The sequence below is a fragment of the Callorhinchus milii genome, unplaced genomic scaffold, assembly GCF_018977255.1.
Source record: "Callorhinchus milii isolate IMCB2004 unplaced genomic scaffold, IMCB_Cmil_1.0 Scaffold14, whole genome shotgun sequence".
Lineage (NCBI taxonomy): Eukaryota > Metazoa > Chordata > Chondrichthyes > Chimaeriformes > Callorhinchidae > Callorhinchus > Callorhinchus milii.
In genome coordinates, this window is record NW_024704755.1 from 16,552,524 (window position 1) to 16,572,161 (window position 19,638).

At 45.3% G+C, this 19,638-nt stretch overlaps 1 protein-coding gene across 1 annotated transcript in view; it reads left to right on the plus strand.

Moving 5' to 3' along the window:
* vac14 (vac14 homolog (S. cerevisiae)) overlaps window positions 1-19,638 on the plus strand; it is a 142,820-nt gene that overhangs the window by 25,662 nt on the left and 97,520 nt on the right. Inside the window, exons 12-13 of the mRNA XM_042340298.1 lie at window positions 5,446-5,590; window positions 9,631-9,696. Of these exons, the coding sequence (XP_042196232.1) occupies window positions 5,446-5,590; window positions 9,631-9,696 (211 nt within the window). The remainder of the gene's footprint in view (window positions 1-5,445; window positions 5,591-9,630; window positions 9,697-19,638) is intronic.

Genomic DNA, 19,638 nt, shown 5'->3' on the forward strand with positions numbered 1-19,638 from the left:
GTTGGATTTGCAGAGCACTGTCTGACAAGCTTTCCCACTGCTTGTCCAGCTAGGACCACCCTACCCATTTGGGCTTTGGCTGCAGGATTAACAGGAGCTAAGTGGGAGGATTCCCTGCCCCCAGTGACTGGTCTGCCCTTCCAAATCTTGACGATGAGCCAGGCTGTGCTGTGCTGTCATCAGCAGTGAGTGTCCTGGAATACTGCGGACCGGCCTGGCTCAGGAACCAGACTAGAGACCGTCACAAACGGGTGACAGTACAGCGAACGGATCAAATAATATATAGAGATTCAAGATAATTGGCAAAAGAACCAGAAGGGAGATGAGAAGAATTGTTGTTACGCAGAGAGTTGTTACCGTCCGGAATGCACGGCCTGAAAGGTTCGGTGGAAACAGATTCAATAACAATAAAATAAATTAGATAGGGACTTGAAAAGGAAAACTTGCAAAGACATGGGGAAAGAGCGGGGGAGTGGGACTGATTTGGTAGCTTTTCCAAAGATCCGGTACAGGCACGATGGGCCGAATGGCCTCCTTCTGTGCTGTACTGTTCCGATTCTACAATACACACACCTCCCCGACTCGAACACTGCCACTGGATGTTGGCATCTGAGGTGCCCACTGAGTGCACATTGACATTTGCTGAAGATGGGAGATTGATTTGACCTTTTCCTCCCCCTTTGTTTCTCTGTCCTCTAGTTGCCATTCTCCCCTCAGTATGAGGTCTAATGCTTTACAGAGCGAGGCTGTGAGTACAGGCTGCCCTCACTCTCCCCGCCATCAACAAACTATAATCGGTTGTTACATTTTGACAAAAGGTTGGTTTATTGCCAGGTGGTAGTTTCAGGTGATTTATGCCTTGTCAGGTTTAATGGTAGATAATGCTAGGGCCTGTGAGAGCAAAGAGACAGACCACAGGCCACGATTGGATCTTTCTGCTTGTCGTGTCTAGCAAACAAAATCATGTCTAACAAACAAGTTGGTTTATGATAAATGTCAGATCCAAAATACAGAAGATAATCAAATAGAATATAAAAAGTACAGAGGTGAACAGAAAAATGAAATAAAAGAGGCAAAGAGATTGTATGAGAAAAGATTAGCGGGTAACATAAAACAGAACCCTAAGGTAATTAATTTATAAGCGTATAAAGAATGAAAGGTTAGTCAAAGGTGGGTCCAATTAGGGACCAAAGAGGAAATCTTCTTGTGGAGGCACAGGGCACGGCTGACGTACTGAATGAGGACTTTGCATCTGTCTTCACAAAAGAAGAGGATGCAGCCAATGCCACAGTATCGGAGAAGAGGGGAGAGAAATTGGATACGAATAAACTGAGAGGAGATACCAAAAAGGTTGTTGGTGCTCAAAGTAGATAAGTCACCTGGTCCGGAGGGGAGGCATCCCAGTTGCTGAGGGAAGTAAGGGTGGAAATAATGGAGGCTCCGGCCTCAATCTTTCAATCCTCCTTGGGCACCGCGGTGGTGCCAGAGAACTGGAGAGTTGCAAATGTTATTCCCCTGTACAAAAAGGGCAGAAGGATGAACCCGGGAACTACAGGCCAGTCAGTCTAACGTCAGTAGTGGGGAAACTTCTAGAGATGATAATCCGGGACAAAATAAATTTTCACTTAGAAAAATATGGGTTAATAAAGGACAACCAACACGGGTTTGTTAAACGCAAATCATGTCTAACAAACCTGACAGGTTTTTGATGAAGTAACGGAGAGAGTGGATGAAGATAGTGCAGTTGATGTCATTTATATGGATTTTCAAAAGGCGTTTGATAAAGTGCCACATAAGAGACTTGTAATAAAATTGAAGCTCACAGTATTAAAGGGACAGTGGCAGCGGATACAGAACTGTCTGGGAGACAGAAAGCAGAGAGTGGTGGTGAACGGTTGTTTTTCTGACTGGAGGGAAGTGGGCAGTGGTGTTCCCCCCGGGGTCGGTATTGGGGCCACTGCTGTTTGTGATCTATATAAATGACCTGGACTTGGGTACAGGGAGGACAGTTTCCAAGTTTGCAGATGATGCTAAGCTGGAAAAGTAGTAAACAGTGAGGAGGATAGTAACAGACTGCAAATGGACATAGACAGACTGGTAACATGGGCAGACACAGGGCAGATGAAGTTTAATGTGGAGAAAATTATGCATTTTGTGAGGAAGAATGAGGAGAGGCAATATAAGCTGATGGTACAATCTTAAAGGGCTGAAGGAACAGAGAGACCTGGGGGTCATATAAGGAAATCTTTGAAGGTGGCCGGACAGGCAGATAAAGCTGTTAAAAAAGCATACGGGATACTGGGCTTTATAAATAGTGGCATAGAGTACACAAGTCAGGAAGTTATGATGAACCTGTAAAACACTGGTTAGGCCTCAGCGAGAGACTGTGTTCAGTTCTGGGCCCCACACTTTAGGAGGGGTGTCAAGGCATTGGAGTGGGTGCAAATGAGATTTACCAGGAATGAGGGACTTTCAGTTATCAGGAGAGGTAGAGAAGCCGGGATTATTCTCTTTGGGGCAGAAGAGGTTAAGAGGAGACTTAATAGAAGTTTTCAAAACCATGAGGGATTCGATAGGGTGAACAAGGAGAAACTATTCCCACTGGCGGTGGGTCGGTAACCCGAGGGCACCGATTTAAAGTAGTTGTTAAAAGAAACAGAGGGGAGGGGAGGAGAAATGTTTTCACACAGCGAGTTGTTGGGATCTGGAATGCATTGCCTGAAAGGCCGGTGGGAACCGATTTGATAACAACTTCTAAAAGAGAAGTAGATAATTATATGGGGAGAACAAGCTTGCAGAGCTATGGGGAGAGAGCGGGGGAGTGGGGTTGATCAGGGCTATGGGGAGAGAGCGGGGGAGTGGGGTTGATCAGGGCTATGGGGAGAGAGCGGGGGAGTGGGGTTGAATTGGAAGCTCTTTTCAAAGAGCCGACACAGACACGATGGACTGAATGGAAGAACCCCCACAGTAGATAAGAAATGCTAGACAAAAGAAAGACCAAGGCTTATCTTCTTCACCTTTCACCTTCCTGGTGGTCACATATACATATGTCCCGAACTCCCTATGTACTATATCCCATAATGTTATTTCCAAAAAGATCTGTGTTTGAAGCAATCAACATTTCTTGCTTCAACCGTCTCCCTCGGGAGCCTGTTCCACATGTTCACTATTCACTCACTGAAATAGTGTTGGTGTAGATTTGTTCTGAACTTACCCTCTTCAATCGCAGGCCGTCCTCTGGTTTTACTATTCTGGACAAGTTGAAACAGCCTGTCATAATCTATATTGTTTTACCCCTTTAGAGTCTTAAAGACAGCAATCAAATCACCATTCAATCTTCTCTTTTCCAGTGTGAACATGCCCAATTTAGTTGCTCCTCATAGTCCAATCCCTCCGTTCCCTCAATCATTTTGGTTGCCCTCCTCTGTATCCTCTCGATTTCTCCAATATCTTTTTTGTACTGCAGTGACCAGAATTGTACACAGTACTCTAATGTGGTCTCACCAATTATTTATACAGTGGCAGGACCCACTATTTCGGCTGCTATTGATCTTTTGATACATCCCAACATCTGGTTTGCTTTGCTCACTGCCACAGAGCATTGTTGGGAGAGCTTCAACTTATTGTCAATGAGGACCCCCAGGTCCTTTTCATTTTCCGTACATATCATTTTCCTTCTAATAGTCCCTTCTTGGATTTTTGTCCCCATGTGAAGTACTTTACATTCCTCCACATTGAATTTCATCTGCCACCGATCTGCCCAATTCCCAAGTATGTTCAAATCCTCCTGTAACCTACAGAGAAAATTATCTTTAGCTGTTTGTTATTTATATATCATTGTCACTGAAGCTTCAAAATCTAGACACCCTCCACCACCCGGATCTTCACTGGCTTGTTTGTTCTCTTGAAATACTTTCTGTCCCCACTTTCCCCGAGGGAAATGGGCTACAAGGGGGAACAGTTAGCTTGTTGTCTACCCTTTGGGAGAATTCCTTCTCTTTCCCCTAAGCCTCAAGTTGGATATGATCTGACTGTGTGATACTCCTACTTGAGAATGCATGTCAGCCGGGCTCAGTGGGTGGCATTGTGGGATTGATTATAACATTGACTGTAATCTGAAGACAGACAGGGCCGGTTGTGATGGAGGTGAATGACATGCGGGAGGAGAGCAGAGGTGGATTTCCTGTTTAGAGGGAGCCTGGTTTTGTGCACTGTTGCAAAGGCTGCAAATCTAAGCTGAGGTTTCAGTCGCGCTACAGTGGCAAATGAATAAATGTCCCTCCGTGCAAGGCTTAATGTCAAATCAGTGCCGATTTTCTTTCTCTGACTCTGTTTTGTGCATCGTTCCAAGTAGGTCAGACGTTCATCACGGAGCTGAAACCACTTGTAATCTTTCCAAATCCCAGGTCCATTTGCTGTGTGAAACCTCAGCATAAGCCATCAGGTCAGCTGACTGCAGATTAGAGTCCCAGCATCTGCACCACTTTACTGCTCGTCAGTGCAGCAGTACAGACACATTCATACCCTGCACAAGAGTATCAGTCACTGGTGCTGTTTCCATTGCATAGATTCTTATGGATTCATGGATTGAAGAGGGTTTTTAATGTGTACATCTGCTGGGGGTGGGGTGGGTGTTGCATTGTTGGAGGTGCCGTTCTTCGGATGAGACGTTAAACCGAGGTCAAGTCTGCCTGTTCAGGTTGACGTTAAAGATCCCGCGACACCATTCAGAAGAAGAAGGGAGTTTCTCTCTCCCAGTGTCCTGACCAACAATCCCCTGAATAAAATTGGTCACTCACTCCATGGCTGTTTCTGAGTCATTGGTGTGCGCAATTGGCTGCCACGTTTCCCCCATAAAGTACATTCTCATGTATTCAAACTACTTTACAGTAAGTCCTGTGAAGTGCTTCGAGACGTCTCGATGACGTGATAAGGCGTGATATCAAATGCAAGGATTACTATTACAGGTTATGTTTTCTGGAGTCAGCAAGTAGTTTGCATTGCCGCTTTCCCGAGGAGCGACTATTCTCTCCAACGTGGAAAGAATCCTGTTTTCTTCCACGTCCACCGCCCAACCCACCCCACCATCGCCGGTCTGGCCTTCAGCCTCTCTTCCCCTACCCATTGAAACTCCATCCCACAGTCCCCCTGCCTCGCTCCCTCCCTTACCTCTTTCAAAAGCCCATCTCAAGACCTTTCTCTTCATCTGTGCCTTTGGTTCTACTATCCTACCTTCCACCCCTCCTGATCCCTACCCCCAGCTCAGGTGCAAATAGAGTGCCTGTGGAACGTCCTCCTGACATGAAAGGTGCTTTAGAAATGTAATCTGTCGTTTGAGATCTGCTGTCAAATAATCTGCTGTAAAATTGTCCACACCATTTGGAGTTTGGTTCTCGCCCCTCGCCTCCTCCTGTTTAATAGTAAACCCGGTGCTTTCTCACACAGGATAAATCGTTCCCAGGTGGTGCTAGACCTGGATGGCATTGTGCTGGTGTTGGATCGTCACCTCCACGACACCGTCACCGGGATGATGACAAGGATCTCGGTCCTCAAATGGCTCTACCACCTTTACATCAAAACTCCCAGAAAGGTAAGAGACTCTACCTCCCCTCCCCTCCTCCCCTCCCCACGCACACACACACACACACACTGCAGAGCTGTATGGGGAGGCTGAATTTAATAAGAATACTAATCCTTGCATTTGATATAGTGCCTTTTAACGTCTCAAAGCGCTTCACCAAATATACTGTAAAGTGAATTGACTGTATATTTTTTGGGTGAAACGCGGCAGCCAATTGCACACAGCAGCGTCCCACAAACGGTCGGTTTCGCCATCAAAATATACAGTCAATTCAGTCTACAGTATATTCTGTGAAGCGCTTTGAGACGGCTGAAAGATGTGATAATGTGCTATATCAAACGCAAGGATTATTATTATTATTTAATGAGGCTGATCAATAACCTGCTTCATATTGGCTCTTGCTGACAGTAACAGCCTGACACTGGCCTTTTAAAAATAATAACTGAGCCCTGGGACTTCATCAGCTTATTCGGACAACGCTATTGATCCCAGAAGCTTTATGTTGGATGATCAATAAAGGTTATTTTCTCCCAGAGGGAGGACTGATTACCAGTAGCTTTTATTCTGACTGATGGGAGATTCTCGCAATGAAGTGGACTGTTTTAATCCGCTGTTGTAATGGATTTCTCTTTGTTGTCCACAGCTCCAGGTTTTGTAACTGATTTATTGCAGCGATCTCCATTCATAACATCAAAAAGGCCCATCACTATTTCAGTTGCACTTTGTAAGCTGACCCCCAGTTTCTGACCAGTATCTTCCTCTCCCAATGAGTGTGTCAGCCTGGTTCAGTGGTAGCGCTCTCTCTTATCTCTGAGTCAGAAATTTATGGGTTCAAGCCCTACGTCGGAACTTGGAATCACATAGTCTAAGCTGCCGCTCCAATGCAGTGCTGGGAGGGGTGTTGCATTGTTGGAGATGCCATCCTTCGGATGAGATGTTAAACCAAGGTCCCGTCTGCCTGTTCAGGTGGATGTCAAAGATATTCGAACAGAGAAGGGAGTTTCTCTCTCCTGGTGTCCTGGCCAACAATCCCTCAAAAAAAATTGGTCACTCACTCCATGGCTGTTTGTGGGCAATGGCTGTGCAAAAATTGGCTGTCACACTCGCCTACAAAACACACAGTCACCACACTTTACACTACGAGACGTTGCTGTATACAAATTGGCTGCTGCATTCGCCCGCAAAATACACACTTTACAGCATTTCCCATGAAGCACTTTTGAGACATTTTGACGACATGTTGATTTGCTTTATCAAATGCAAGGGATTATTATGAGAGTGTCCGGAGCAGTATGAATTGCAGTCCACAACACTCGTGGATGTACATGGGTAGGAGGGAGATCACAGAGGGCAGGCAGGCAGGAGTCCCTGACCTAGGTGTATCGTTGTATTTCAGTGTTCGGCCCCAGTCTTTAGATAGATATCTAAAAAGGGGACTCTCTACTGGCATCTGGGAAAAAGGCAGCTAACTGGAACTGAAGGGATTGCTCTTTAGAAGAGCCATCATACAAACATAGAAACAGGAGGAGGCCATTCAGCTCCTCAAGCCTGTCGGTCACATCCCCCAGGCTCGGCGTTAGGCTCTGTCACTGTCAAGCACTCTGGGACACTACCCTGCACGAGGGGCGCTGTGTAAATGCAATTTGCTGTTGTTGTCCTGAGCTAGATGTGACCCCCGCACTTTCTAATTGAAAGAATCAGACCGCACGCAACCTTCAGCAGCCACTGTCTGAGCAGCCTGACTTACAGCCCTGGCTCCTGAGGCCAGTGTAATTGCAGCAAGGTTCATTATTGAACCTTCAGGGACTCGGAGCTTCTCCAATCTTTCCACTAAGGCTTTTAACGCAGTCACAAACCACTTGAGCTGCAGTGGAATGGCAGACAGTAACTCGTCTCTGATTGGAACCAGGTCTGCCACGTGCTCCTAACCGCTAGTTATTGTCTCGTTCTCCCCAGGGCCACAAATAACGTGCTTATTGATAAACTCCTGGGGCTGAATCAATAGAATCATCCAAAAGGGAACTGGATAATCACTTGAGCAGTAACAGCCTTAAGGGATGTGGCGAGAGCTGGAATGTGGGAATAGTAATCAAAAGTGACAGACAAACAGCTCACAGGGGTACAGATACAAGGGGTACAGATGGCTGTTTATCCAATAATAAGTAGGGACCTGGTTGTTAGTCGATTGCTTTCCTGGGGTAATAATTCCTCAAAAAAAATTTGGTCACTCAATCCACAAAAAAGAAGCATATCTGTCACAAATTTTGCCCAGCAGTTTGTGGGACACTGCTGTGCAATTGGCTGATGCTTTTCGCCCACAAAATACAGTCAATCCACTTTACATTCTGTGAAGCGCTTTAAGACGTCTCAAAGATGTGATAAGGCCTTATATCAAATGCGAGGATTATTGTTATTACAGACACGAAGGTGGCGAATAGCCTCCTTCTGTGGTGAAAGGCATCTTTGTGCACCTGTATTTTAGCATCCTGAGGCCAACAAAAAATATAATAATGATAATTTGGTTACTCAATTTATGACTCTGCACAGAATTTTGGAATTCAATTTTAAGCGTTGAATTAGTTTCTCAATTCAGAATAACTGTGGCCCCAAATTGCCTACCGCAGGGCAGCAGAATGTTTCTCAGTTTGACTTTCACTGACGTCTACTCTGCCGGATTCCGTGCTCCGCTGTCGTAACCTGTTAGGGTTTTGTTAGCTGAGGTAGGTTAAACCTCCTCAGCTCGCTGCTCCCCCCCTTTCCGTGTGCTCTTTAGCTGTCTTAAAGATCCCGCCTAGCCAACTGTTCGAGGAAATTGTGTCTCTGCCCACTGCTGTTTGCAGAAATTGTATTTCTAAAAATAAAACCAAATGGGCCAGCTCTCTGAATTCCTCTCTTAAGGATTGTGTGAGCTCGTTACTGCTGCAGTTTTGTGAGAAACTTGTTTCTTTAGTGATTGAGCTCAGGAGCAGCTTGGCTTGGTTAGTAAGGACGCTTGCCTTTGGGTCACCAGGTTGTGGGTTCAGCCACGCACCAGGACTCGCTCATAGTGTGCTGTGTGATTGATCTGCTGGTGCTGGCACTGCGCTGTGAATGGTTCAACGTGTGAATCAACATTTTCTTTACGACTTATAATAATACATTTACTTAGTGCCTTTTCACGTCTTCTAGACGTCAGAAAGCCCTTCACAGAATATACTGTGAAGTGAATTAACTGTACATTTTGTGGGTGAAACGCGGCAGCCAATTGCACACAGCAGCGTCCCATAAACAGTCGTGGATTAAGTGACCAAATATTTTTTTTTGAAGGGATTGTTATCCCTGGAAATTAGTCTTTCAATAGTGCAACTCTATTTTATTGCCGTTAAACCAGCGCTTTGTATAGAAAATCTCGCTTTTCAAAAAGCCATTAGTGAGAGAGCAGGCAGACTGCATATCACAAAATTATAGAAACTACAGAACATAAGGAAGCCATTCAGTCCATTAAAACGTACGCTGGTGCCAGCTTTTCCACCGGAGCTTTAAATCTTTCCCTCATATGCTTTCATATCCATTCTCTTTACACTTATCTAATTCCATTTTAAATGTAGTTGTGCTCTCTCCCCCTCTCCCTCTCTTTTAGTTTCAGTGACCACATCTGACAAAGCATTCCACGTTCTAACAACCCTCTTGTGTTTATAAAGTTGCCTGACCTCCCCTTTAACACTTTCACTGATAAACCCGAATTGATCCAGTCCCTGAACTAGTCCAAAAACTGAACTAATTGTGTGGGCGCCTTGATGAGCACAAGGGCTTCTTTTGAATACGTTTCTGGTGAAGAATGTAATTTGCAGTGCGATTTATATAGTGCCTTTCACAAGGGGAGGATGTCTCAGAATGCCTCCGCCTTGCCCCCACTTACAAATCCTGCGTCCTTTTTGACTGTGCTTACGGTCACCTACTTATGGTCCGCCATTGTCAGGCGCTCCGGGACGCTGCCCCGCATGAAGGGTGCTAAATAAATGCAAGTTGTTGTTGTTGTTGCTTAAATCCCTTTGTTCTTTGTGTTTCAGATGTTTCGCCACACTGACAGCCTCTTCCCCATGTTACTGAAAACCCTGTCTGATGAATCGGACGAGGTGAGTACCAATGCGGAGTCCCGTAGTGGGGTGATTGGGGCGCTCGCCTCGCAAGCAGGAGGACCTGGGTTCAATTCCTGGGAAGGGTAAAACCTTACGCAAGTTTCTGTACTCCACACACCTCTGTGTACCTCGCAGTAAGTAGGAACCCAGTTGTTAGTTGATTGGCGGATCATTTTCTGGGAGTAATAATCCCACACAAAAAAATTGGGTCACTCAAACCATGACTATTTGTGGGACACTCCTGTGGGATATTGGCTGCCGCATTTCATTTTGCCCACAAAATACGCAGTCAATACACTTTACAATATATTTTGTGTTGTGCAGCGCCTTGGGACGTCCTCCTGACATGAAAGATGCTGTGCAAATGTTGTTGTTGAAGCGCTTTGAGACGTCTCAAGGCACTATATCAAATGCGAGGATGATTATTATTATTGTATGAAGAGCATGGCTGTATGGTATGAGCTTGGACAGGAGACACCACACTTGGGTTTAAGATTCAAATTTTTCTTTGGTAAAGAAATTGGAATTTGAAATGGCCGGAGGAGGCATTGGAGGTAAAACTGTGCACTTGGAAACGAGCAAAGCTTTCGCTTGAAATAATGACTTCAGCAAAGTGAAAGTTCCAATGTGCCTTTGAGCTTGATTTAAGTCGTGGCGAGGTCTGATCCCAAGGGCCTCTTTTCTCATTCTCATTGAATATATCTCAGTGAGGCCAATAGGTGCTGAGGGGAATGGGAACGCAGCTTGGTGTGAGTTACTGTCTGCTTCTTACCAAGTAATTCAGTCGTTTTACTTTGGCTGAGAAGTCGTATTTGATTAGCTGCATAGAAGTAAACTCGAAAGCACATCCTTGCTTGCGAAGTGTTCGCCCTGTGCTGTGAACACTTCAGCAAAGCACTTGGGTTAGGGCCACATGGTGGGGTTGTGAACAGTCACTGGGTCCCTGAATTCACATTATCTAGTGGTTGTTGCAATGCACATTCAGTGCGGCCTTTGGTTTTAGAGCTGTTGGTGGGCGGGGATTTGATATGTAAGCATCTTTCCACTAATCTACGGCTGTGTCAGCTGATGTGGTGGTAGTGCTCTCGCCTCTGAGTCGGAAGGTTTATGGGATCAAGCCCCAAGTTGTGTGGAGTCCTGTAGCTCAGTGGTTAGAGCACTCGCTTTGCAAGTGAGAGACCTGAGTTCAATTCCAGGCAGAGGGCGAAACCTTGGGCAAGTTTCCTTACTCCACACAGAGCCTAATAATAATCCCTCCAAAACCCAAAACAATAATAAATTGGTCATTTTCAATCTACGACTGTTTGTGGGACATTGCTGTGCGCAATTGGCTGCCGCGTTCGCCCACAAATATACAGTCAATTCACTTTACAGTGTGTTCTGTGAAGCGCTTTGGGACGTCCTCCCGACGTGAAAAGCGCTATATCAAATGCAAGGATTATTATTATTAAGTTGAGACATGGAATCAAATAGTCTAAGATGATGCTCTAATAGGTATCTGGGGAAGACGGGTTTGCAGGGCTATGGGGAGAAAGCTGGTGATTGGGGTTAGTGAAAGGGACTTGCTCTGTCAAAGAGACGCACAGACTCGATGGGCTGAATGGCCTCTTTCTGTGCTGTAACATTCTATGAATCTATGAATAATGCAGTGCTGGGAGGGTGTTGCATTGTTGGACCGTGCCGGGCTTTGGATGAGAAGTTAAGGATCCCTTGGCACTATTCAACAGAGAAGGGAGTTTCTCTCTCTCTCGTGTCCTGGCCAACAGTTCCCCCCAAATAAAACTGGTCACTCACTCTATAGCTGTTTATGGGACCCTGCTGTGTGCAATTGGCTGCTGGCTTGTGGTCACTGGGATGTGAACTGAGAATGTCGAACTACTTGTCTCGATGGAGAGTGTATTTACATGCATCAAACTGGGCTGGATATGAGGTACGGAAGTATGGAAGGAAGTTCTCTGAACCACCGTAATATGGTGTTCTACATACTTGTTAATTCCAATAGTGGATACCAAAGCTTAGGTTGAATTATTTGATTTAAATCAGTTTAAATAGGGATCGAGGGATTAAAAATGTAATGTGCCATCTGCATATATTGATTGATTCATACAGCGACTGACAATTCATATAGAAATGAAGGACTGAAGTGTATGCCCAAACTCCAGCGGTCATCACAACATGGTCTCAAAAGCAACACTGGTCTCTCACACGAGCTGGTCTGCACTTGAATTCACTGATCACAATCACAGAGAATTGTGAGCAATTCGGCTCCACGTTGCCCCAGTAAATGGATATGTCTTTTGATTGATATTCTGAGCAGAAATTTCAGCTGCAAATCACTTTGGTTGATGCTGCTGCAAAAACATGAAGTCGTTTTGATTACTCCCAAGTTTTCAGAGAGTCATAGAATATTGCAGCGCAGAAGAAGGTCATTTGGTCCATCGTGCCTGTGCTGGCTCTTTGGAAGAGCGACCCAATCAGTCCCACTCCCCCGCTCTTTCCCCAATATCCTTACAATTTTTTCTGCTTCAGGTTCCTCGCCGATTCCCTTTTGAAAGTTGTTATTGAATCGGTTTCCACCGACCCTTTGACTGCAAAAAAAAATACTGAGTTTTATTCACTTATTCACCAAACCATTCACTGATTCAATTCTGAGCAGAACCTGCGACTTTAGAAACTGGAATGAAATGGCTCCAGTATTCAAAGGCATTATTCCATGTCCCAAGTACAGACAGTTACCACTTTCTGTTCTGTAGTGGGATTATCTGAATGGGTTTTCAGAATAGCTCGGCAGTTGAAACAGAACGACAGATGTTTAGCAAGTTCCTTCTCTGGACTTCGGGTAGTGACAGACGAACAAGGTCCGTCCAAAAGGGTCTTTTCCTTAAGCAGATTAAATGCCTTCCAGTCATCAGATGAGTAGCTCACGAAAAAGCTTTGAAGTTATTCATTTAATCCATAGAAACACATTGAAGGATTAGCCATTCCAGGTTCTCCACGTAGTGGGCTTTCTAAATTGTGATGGGAATTAAAGTCTTAATTTTTTTCTCCCAGTGTATTCTGAGAGTGGGTGGGTGTCTCTCTGGCTCCGTTATATGCTAACAGCCTCTTGATAGTATGCTCCCCAAAGCCCCACCAATTTGAGAGTAGAGTGATGCCTTCCTTTCCTGATCTTTGCTCTTGAGCAAATGACATTTGACAAATGTACCAATCATATTCAGGCCTTGTGATTAAATGCTTCTTGGGGTCATTTTTAACCAGTTAAGCTTAAATTGAACATTATCGCCTCCTGTTCTGGATTTCCCCTATTGGAAAGCTACATTCTCCATCTACCTTGTTGATCCCTTATACCTCAATTAGTTACTCCTTAATCTCCTCTCCATGGCCTTGTATTGCAGTGTTTCGCCCACGAATACACAGTCAACTCGCTTTACAGTGTATTCTGTGAGGTGCTTTGAGACGTCTCGAACCACTGCTGGGATGAGATAAGCCAAACACCTTCCCACAATGAACAGCTGAAAGCTGAAGTACAGTCAGTGGCTGCACTCACACCACAAGGCCGTCACAGGCCAGAGGATGGGCGATCACCTGGGCCAATAGAAAAGTGTGGAAATATCTGCCCCCAAATTGCGGGGAGATTGGAAAGTTACAGGGAAATGTTTGACTGTTTTTGCAGAAAATGGCGAGGAGTTGATTGGTGCTATTGAGGTACATCTTTCTGCCAACTTACATTGTTTCACTTTATTGATAATAACTAAACATGAGGAAATAACACATTAGATTGTTGCAAAAACATTATGAATTGCTTTAACAAAAATTGGGTGGCTTTTTTTTGTGGGGAGGGCGGGTAACACCAGTGAGGCTACAGGATATCTCAGGTCCCCGCATCGCACACAGACCCAGAGAGAGACACACACACACACACACACAGGGACACACTCATAGACAGAGAGATACACAAACTCAGAGAGACAGACACAGAGACACATTTTCAGAGAGAGACACACACTCACACAGCTCACATAGAGACACTCACAAACAGGCACACCCACAAACAGAGAGGAGACACAGACACACACCCACAAACAGAGAGGAGACACACACACACACCCACAAACAGAGAGGAGACACACACACACAGACACACCCAAACACATAGAAAGACAATCATACATTCTCTCACACAGAGACACACAGGCAATCATACACACTCACTCACTGATAGCGGGTTTGTAGCCGAGGAGGGAGTTTGAAGCGGATTCCGCGGAAAAGGTACAGCTGTTAAGCTTAACTATTGGCTCAGGCGATCACTCCCGTGCAGCTATTAACTTCATTGTAGCTTTAGATTTCTGCCTTGATCCCGAGAGCAGAGAGGAAGTAAACAATAAATAATAATTTCCAGAGAGTTGACCCAGGCCATTAGTGATGTGAGACCTCAGTGACCCAAATCAATGCCTGAAGTTAAAGGTTAAAGAGCCTAATAAATAGAGTAAAGACTGCACGACTTCATGTCGTCACTTTGTTGGGGGAGAAAGAGAGGTGCTATTTTTACACAGCACTGTAATGATGTGCCTACCTCTCTCACTCTCTCTCTCTTTCTCTCTCTGTCTATAGTCTAGTGGCCAATGCTCAATGCAACACTGGGCCATGGAAACTAGAAGGTCCCATGTTCTAATATGAATTGTTGGACTGCAGTTGAGGCTACAATATAAGATGTAGAGTTAGAGTGAGGACACACCTGGGCCCCCACTCCCACTGTCGAACCCAGGATGTAGTCGCTGTAGCTAGGAATAAACGAACACTCACAAACAGAGTTAGCTCAGAAATATAGTTTATTCAAATACTTGCTGCGAGGAGAGGGAAAGCGAGAGGCAATACAATAGCACGTCTCTCAGAAGAGTCGGTACTCTCCCTCTACCAATGGGGCAGTCCTATCAGTTTATATACATGATTATTTGCAATCACCTCATGTCTCAAAACAATTCTTGCTGTTGATTGACAAGCAATATTCAGTCATCACAAGTTTAATTATACATTTGCAGACAGGACAGGACAAGGACACTGGTTCTGCTCTAATGTATCTACATTGTTGCTTAAAAAACAACTTTAATCTTATCATAGTCTAGACACTCTGTACTTTACGTATTTTAGTCCTTTTACATTCCCACACCACTACCCACCGATTCTTTCTACCCCAAGCCCTCTCCCCCAACACCACCACCACCAACGTCCCCGCATGCAGAAATCGCACCTCAAAACAGGTGACTGCATCGACGTCTGACGAGAATGAGGTGAAGTCGAGGACAGGGTTTGGATGAGGTGGGAAATGACAAGAACCTAATAATCTTTGCAATTGAAATTGCCCGATCACATCAACCTCTCAAAGCGCTTCAAAATATTCACTGTGAAGTTGTAGTTGAACGTGGCAGCCAATTAACGCATGATGACAATAGCAACAACTTGCGCCCCTCACGCAGTGTAGCGTCCCAGCGCGCTTAAACAAGCCACAAACAGCCCTGAAGTTGATATCTGGGGATTCACAAGAGTGAAGTTATGTTTGCGTGTTGTTAATGTTTTTTGTTTAGCTCCAACCATAGAAATTCACAGCACAGATAGCCATTAGTCCATCATGTCTATTCTGCTGGTTGACAAAGCAATTCTCCTGTTGCCTTTACCTGGCTTTTATGTGATGTTACAGGTTACATAGGTCTGTGTGAGCTTCACACTGCAGGATAACGTGAGCTGATTTTATGCGTACTTTAAGAGCGGGAAGATATTCATCTCCCAGCCTTGCCGTGTTTCTCAGTAAATCACTTTGAGCTGTGTTTGAACATGACTGATGTGTTAGTGTGTGATCAAACAGTGCCTGTGTTGTACAGGATTTATGAAAGATCCTGTCTACGTACCATTGCATTTCACTATTTGAGGCCAGGTCAGAGAATGTAACCATTTGAAGGAGACACTATGATCTTTTGTGCAGAGTGTAATGGAATATAGATTTGTATATTATAGATAATTTGCTCCAGGTTAGACAGAATTCGGCAGAATTTTATTTTATTTCCCCTGTGTTTTTTCCACTTCCTCTCTCGGTACCTCTCTCTCTCTCTCTCTATCTCGCCACCTCTCTCTCTACCTCATTTCTCTCTATCCCTGTGCTTTTGGTCATTTCATTCCTACCTCAATTACCTTTGCCCCTAAAATGCTTTGAGGCATTTCTCAGCCTGTCTCAGTCAGTAGCACTCATGCCTCTGAGTCAGTTGTAGCTTCAAGCTCCACATCGCTGCTTTGAACTCACTGTCTAGGTTGACACTTCAATACAAGGCAGAGAGAGTGCTGCATTGTCGGAGGACCTGTTAAAGTGGATGTAAAGATCCCATGGCATTACTCAAAAAGAGAAGGGAGTTTCTCTCTCCTGGCGTCCTAACCAACAATCCCGCAAATAAAATCGGTCTTTCAGCTCATGGTTGTTTGCGAGACTTTGCTGTGTGCAAATTGGCTGCCATGTTCCTCTACAAAACATACCGTCATTACACTTTACAGTAAAATTTTGTGAAGCGCTTTGGGATGTCCTCCTGGTGATGTACCAACCAGCAGAGGCCGTACACTTTACCTCAGTATGTGTTTACTGAGGATTTTGCTGTGGATTGAGTTGCGTGAGTAGACTCAATCAGGTTCTCTCTTTTAGTTTAAAATGTAGCCACTGATTGATATCGGTACGCATGTTTTGATGTAAATAAATCTGTATAATTCCTAGGTACAGCAAATTGATTTATAACCTTCACCTGTCACTTGTCTCAAAGGACTTTACAGAAAATGAGATTCTGATTGACTGATAATTGGAATTGGCTCCAGTGAGGAGACTGTGACTACCTGGGGAGTTAACAATTTAGGTCGATGACCTTTCGTCAGAACTCAACTCAATGACCTTGTGTTCCTGAAATGAAAACAGAAGTGGCTGGGAGCGCTCAGCGGGTCAGGCAGCATCTATGGAGAGAGGAAAGTCAGTTAATGTTTCAGGTCGATGACCAAATTTACATTCAAATCCCTTCTCTCCATACCTGCTGCCTGACCTGCTGAGTGTTCCCAGCGACTTCTGTTTTTATAACTGATAAATCTCTTGTGCTCCATGAAAGCAGATTTTCTTTGATAAGAGGAATCCTTTCTCAGAGAGACCCAGAGAGAGAGGGGGATCTGGTCCAATTTGTGTTTAGGATTGGGGAAAGCGTTTCTCCTCTTGTTATCTCGGCTTGTATGTCACCCACCCCCCCCTCCCCCTTGCTCGTTGTCACTGCGAAGCGCTACCCCACATGAAGGGCTGTTAGTAAATGCAAGTTGTTGTTGTTATCTCATTTGCTGTTGGCTGCTGCCTTTACCAACCGCGGTGGAGAATCCCAGGTTTGGTGAGGTGAAAGGAGAGAGGGACGGTCTGCAAAGGACAGTGGGCCTCTCCTCAGACTCAGCCCTGCCGGAGAGCAAGTAACTAACTGTCACGAGGTGAGGAAGCATCAATTTATAAAGCAAAATGGCTGGATTGCCTCAGGCAGACAGGCTCTGGTTACAATCTGAGGCTTCAAATAGTGACCTGGGTTTTCATACTTCAAACCAACACGTGCCTGGAGGGGAGTTCACAGCCCCGTCCGCTGCTGCTTCTCTGACTAAACTCTTTGAGGGGAAACTAGTGCACGTAAGTCTGTCCTGCCCACTCCACCATTGGCGGTCAGGCCTTCAGCTTCTCTGCCCCCACCCTTTGGAACTCCATCCCTTTGTCTCACTCCCTCACCTCCTTCAAAGCACGTCTGAAGACCCTCCTCTTCGACCTCGCATTCGGTCACCCTCCTACCCCTACCCTCCCTCGCCCTCCACCCTCTCCTGATCCCAACCCCCAGCTCGGGCCCAAATCCCTGACTGTCCAGTCCAGCGCCTTGGGACGTCCTCCCGACTTGTAAGGCCCTGTGTAAATGGAATGTGTTGTTGTTGAAGATGCCCCGACTGGCCCGGGAGTGAGAATACAGTTTGTGTATTCTGTTCCGGAGCGCTGTGGTGGCAGCTTTATTGGTGCAGCGTTTTATTAGAATGAGGTGCGGCTGCATGTGCCAGACTGGGATTGAAGGCTGGTTGAGTTAAACTGGTATGTGTTAAACCTGCCCCAAAACCCTGCGATCCATGTGGCGTTTGGTTCAAAGCCGATTAGTAGCTTTGGGACATTGCCAGGAAAGGAATAGCTTTGAGGCATCCTCCTGGCGAGAAAGGCGCTATACAAGTGTTAGTTGTATTGAACCATAATTAATGCTAACTTGCATTTTTGTAGCGCACTTCACATAACATAGGTCTCCAAGCACTTTTGTTGATTAGAAATAAAAGTGCATGTGTCAGTAGGGTGTGTCGGTGACGTGTGTCAGTGACGTATGTCGGTGACGTATCCTGAACAACAATGAGTCGAGCAGCCAAATAATTTGAATTTATATTACGTGGATGGATCAGCCAGGATAGCCTGGAGAAAGATACTACGTGTCTTTAAAAGTTCTTTGGAAGGACGGTCCCTTCACATCCACCTGAATTGCAATGTCCCACAATTCAGTCCTGTATCCCTTTAAAATACACTGCCATGAGGAGAGTACGCGTGTGTGGCAAAGGGTGGCGTCACTGACTTGCTCTGAACAGCAGGACTTCAGATAAGCCTCCCTCCACTGGGTTGGCCAAACAGATCTGCACACTCATTTTTTCCAAACATGAGGTCTGTTCTGGTGCAGCAGATTTATGGGGCCAGTTCATTTCCTTCCATTTTATTTCCTGAGAGATATCCCTGTGAGAAACCTGTTCTGCGTTAGGTTTTAGAAAATCTCATCTGTCCACTTTGAGATTGAAAGTAAACCCAGGGGACAGGAAATCGTTGTTAAACGTTCAGTTGCATTCAAGCACCCTCTGCAGACACCAGCACAGCCCACAGATGGGAGAGAGCCAACATGTTCACTCCTTTATATAGTACATAGAACCAGAGCAATAAGGGAACTGCATTCTGCAGGACCTGGAGAAGCCACTCATCACTGGGGGCAGGAACTCTTCCCACTCAGCTCCAAGCCAAAGCGCTAAGGGGCAGGGTGGGCCCAGCTGGAATGCATGGAACGCTGTTTGATTTGGAGACTCTTTAAAACAATGATGGGCTTCTTCTGCATGTGTCAGACACCCAGTTGACCAAATAAAAAAAATGGTCCCCCAGTGTATTCCTGCTTGCGCTCCAAACACTGCTGATGTGCTTTTTCAGACATCTCTCTAATTGCCTTTTTACATAATTTATGGCCCCTGCTTTGACCTAGATTATAAAATTATATGCGAGGCAAGCACCGGGCCAAGGTTTGGATGCTGAGGGCCATTTTATCACCTTCCAGAGAACCCACCCTGGTGGCTTCCCATTACCGATTGAGCTGTTTCTTGAGTGAATCCAGCGTTCTGGCTTCAACCACCATCCTAATCAACCCGGCCCCAGCTGTTGACGAAGCTTTGTTGAAGGAGGAAATACTCCCCCGTGTCTGCCTTGAACTTGCCCTTCACAAAATTACCCCTGGAAACAGGGTGAGAATGGAATTTCATTTAGATTTATTTCTATTGTTACATTAACTTCCAGTGCTGTTGGTCTGGCTCCAGAGCCCGTGGATGGTTGCATTCTTTCCAGCCTGATGAATAAGCCTAACGGAAATAATATTTGTTGATACCCTTACTATCTCTTGTTAGGTCAGGGTATCAAGGGATACAGGGCAAGGGTGGGTAATTGGATTTGCAGTACAAGTCAGCCATGATCTCATAGAATGGTGGAAGAGGCTCGAGAGGCTGAATATCCCCAATAAAGGCAGAAGGAAAACAATGGAGGGGAACCGTAAAAATGCATCACAGAGTGGAGGTTAATTGGCCATTAATTTCAGCCTATAATCTTATTGAAACATATAA